Here is an 835-nt window from a genome sequence, read left to right on the forward strand (position 1 = left end):
TCTAATACGTTGCGCTCATATCCTCGTTGTATGTATCTCTTGGGCGCGCCTACAGCTTCAGTCAACGATACCTTGGGTGCATTGAGATCGGCAAGTACAAGAACTGCTTCTTTGTCTCGCGAAAGAACTTGACGACCGATAGCACACCCCAACTGGACAGTCTGGAGGACCTAGCTATCTCTGCACTTTTTGATGCGTGTGCGGTTTCGGCTCCTACCATCTTATATGTAAAGGACAGCAAGGTACGTGTATTAGCGGCAGTCTCTCATTGTATATAACTTTATTGTATAGAACATCCATAATTGTTGTTTGTGCAGAGGTCGCGTGTATGTGCTGTACAAATTAAACGAGAAAAGATACATTTTTATCAATGTGCACACACTCCCCATACTAAGTTTTATCAAGCGTTAGTGCACACTTTCCGAATCCTATCGTGTACATGTGCATGCAATGCGCCAATTCCTTGAGAACAACACAGAGAATTCAGTTTTCATCATACTACGGTATACTCTACCACGCAGCACGGCCGGTTCAATAAGCTCTTTGAGAACAAAGAGCGTCTCAAGCGATTCACCTCTGAGATTGCCAAGCTCAAGAAACCTGTGGTGGTGATCACAGAAAACGTCGACGAAGCACCTGATGTGCTTGAGCCAAAGGGCACACGGCCACACAAACACCGCACAGGCAGTGGAGGAAAGTCGCAGATGACGAGTATGATGAAGAATGCCATCAAGCAGATTGCTGGAGGCCAGCCACCGGTATGAAACTTTGTGATGAATATATATATATATGTATGTATGTATGTATGTATGTATGTATGTATGTATGTATGTAT

The 835-nt window shown here is 44.2% G+C and overlaps 1 protein-coding gene across 1 annotated transcript in view; it reads left to right on the top strand.

Annotated features, from left to right (window-relative positions):
• Window positions 1-54: 54 nt before the first annotated feature.
• Window positions 55-835, top strand: part of SARC_12716 (hypothetical protein) — a gene marked incomplete at both ends in the record, with an annotated part of 5,951 nt that continues 5,170 nt past the window's right edge. The window contains 2 exons of the mRNA XM_014293172.1: window positions 55-242; window positions 522-758. Of these exons, the coding sequence (XP_014148647.1) occupies window positions 55-242; window positions 522-758 (425 nt within the window). The remainder of the gene's footprint in view (window positions 243-521; window positions 759-835) is intronic.

Source organism: Sphaeroforma arctica (assembly GCF_001186125.1).
Source record: "Sphaeroforma arctica JP610 unplaced genomic scaffold supercont1.2526, whole genome shotgun sequence".
NCBI lineage: Eukaryota > Ichthyosporea > Ichthyophonida > Sphaeroforma > Sphaeroforma arctica.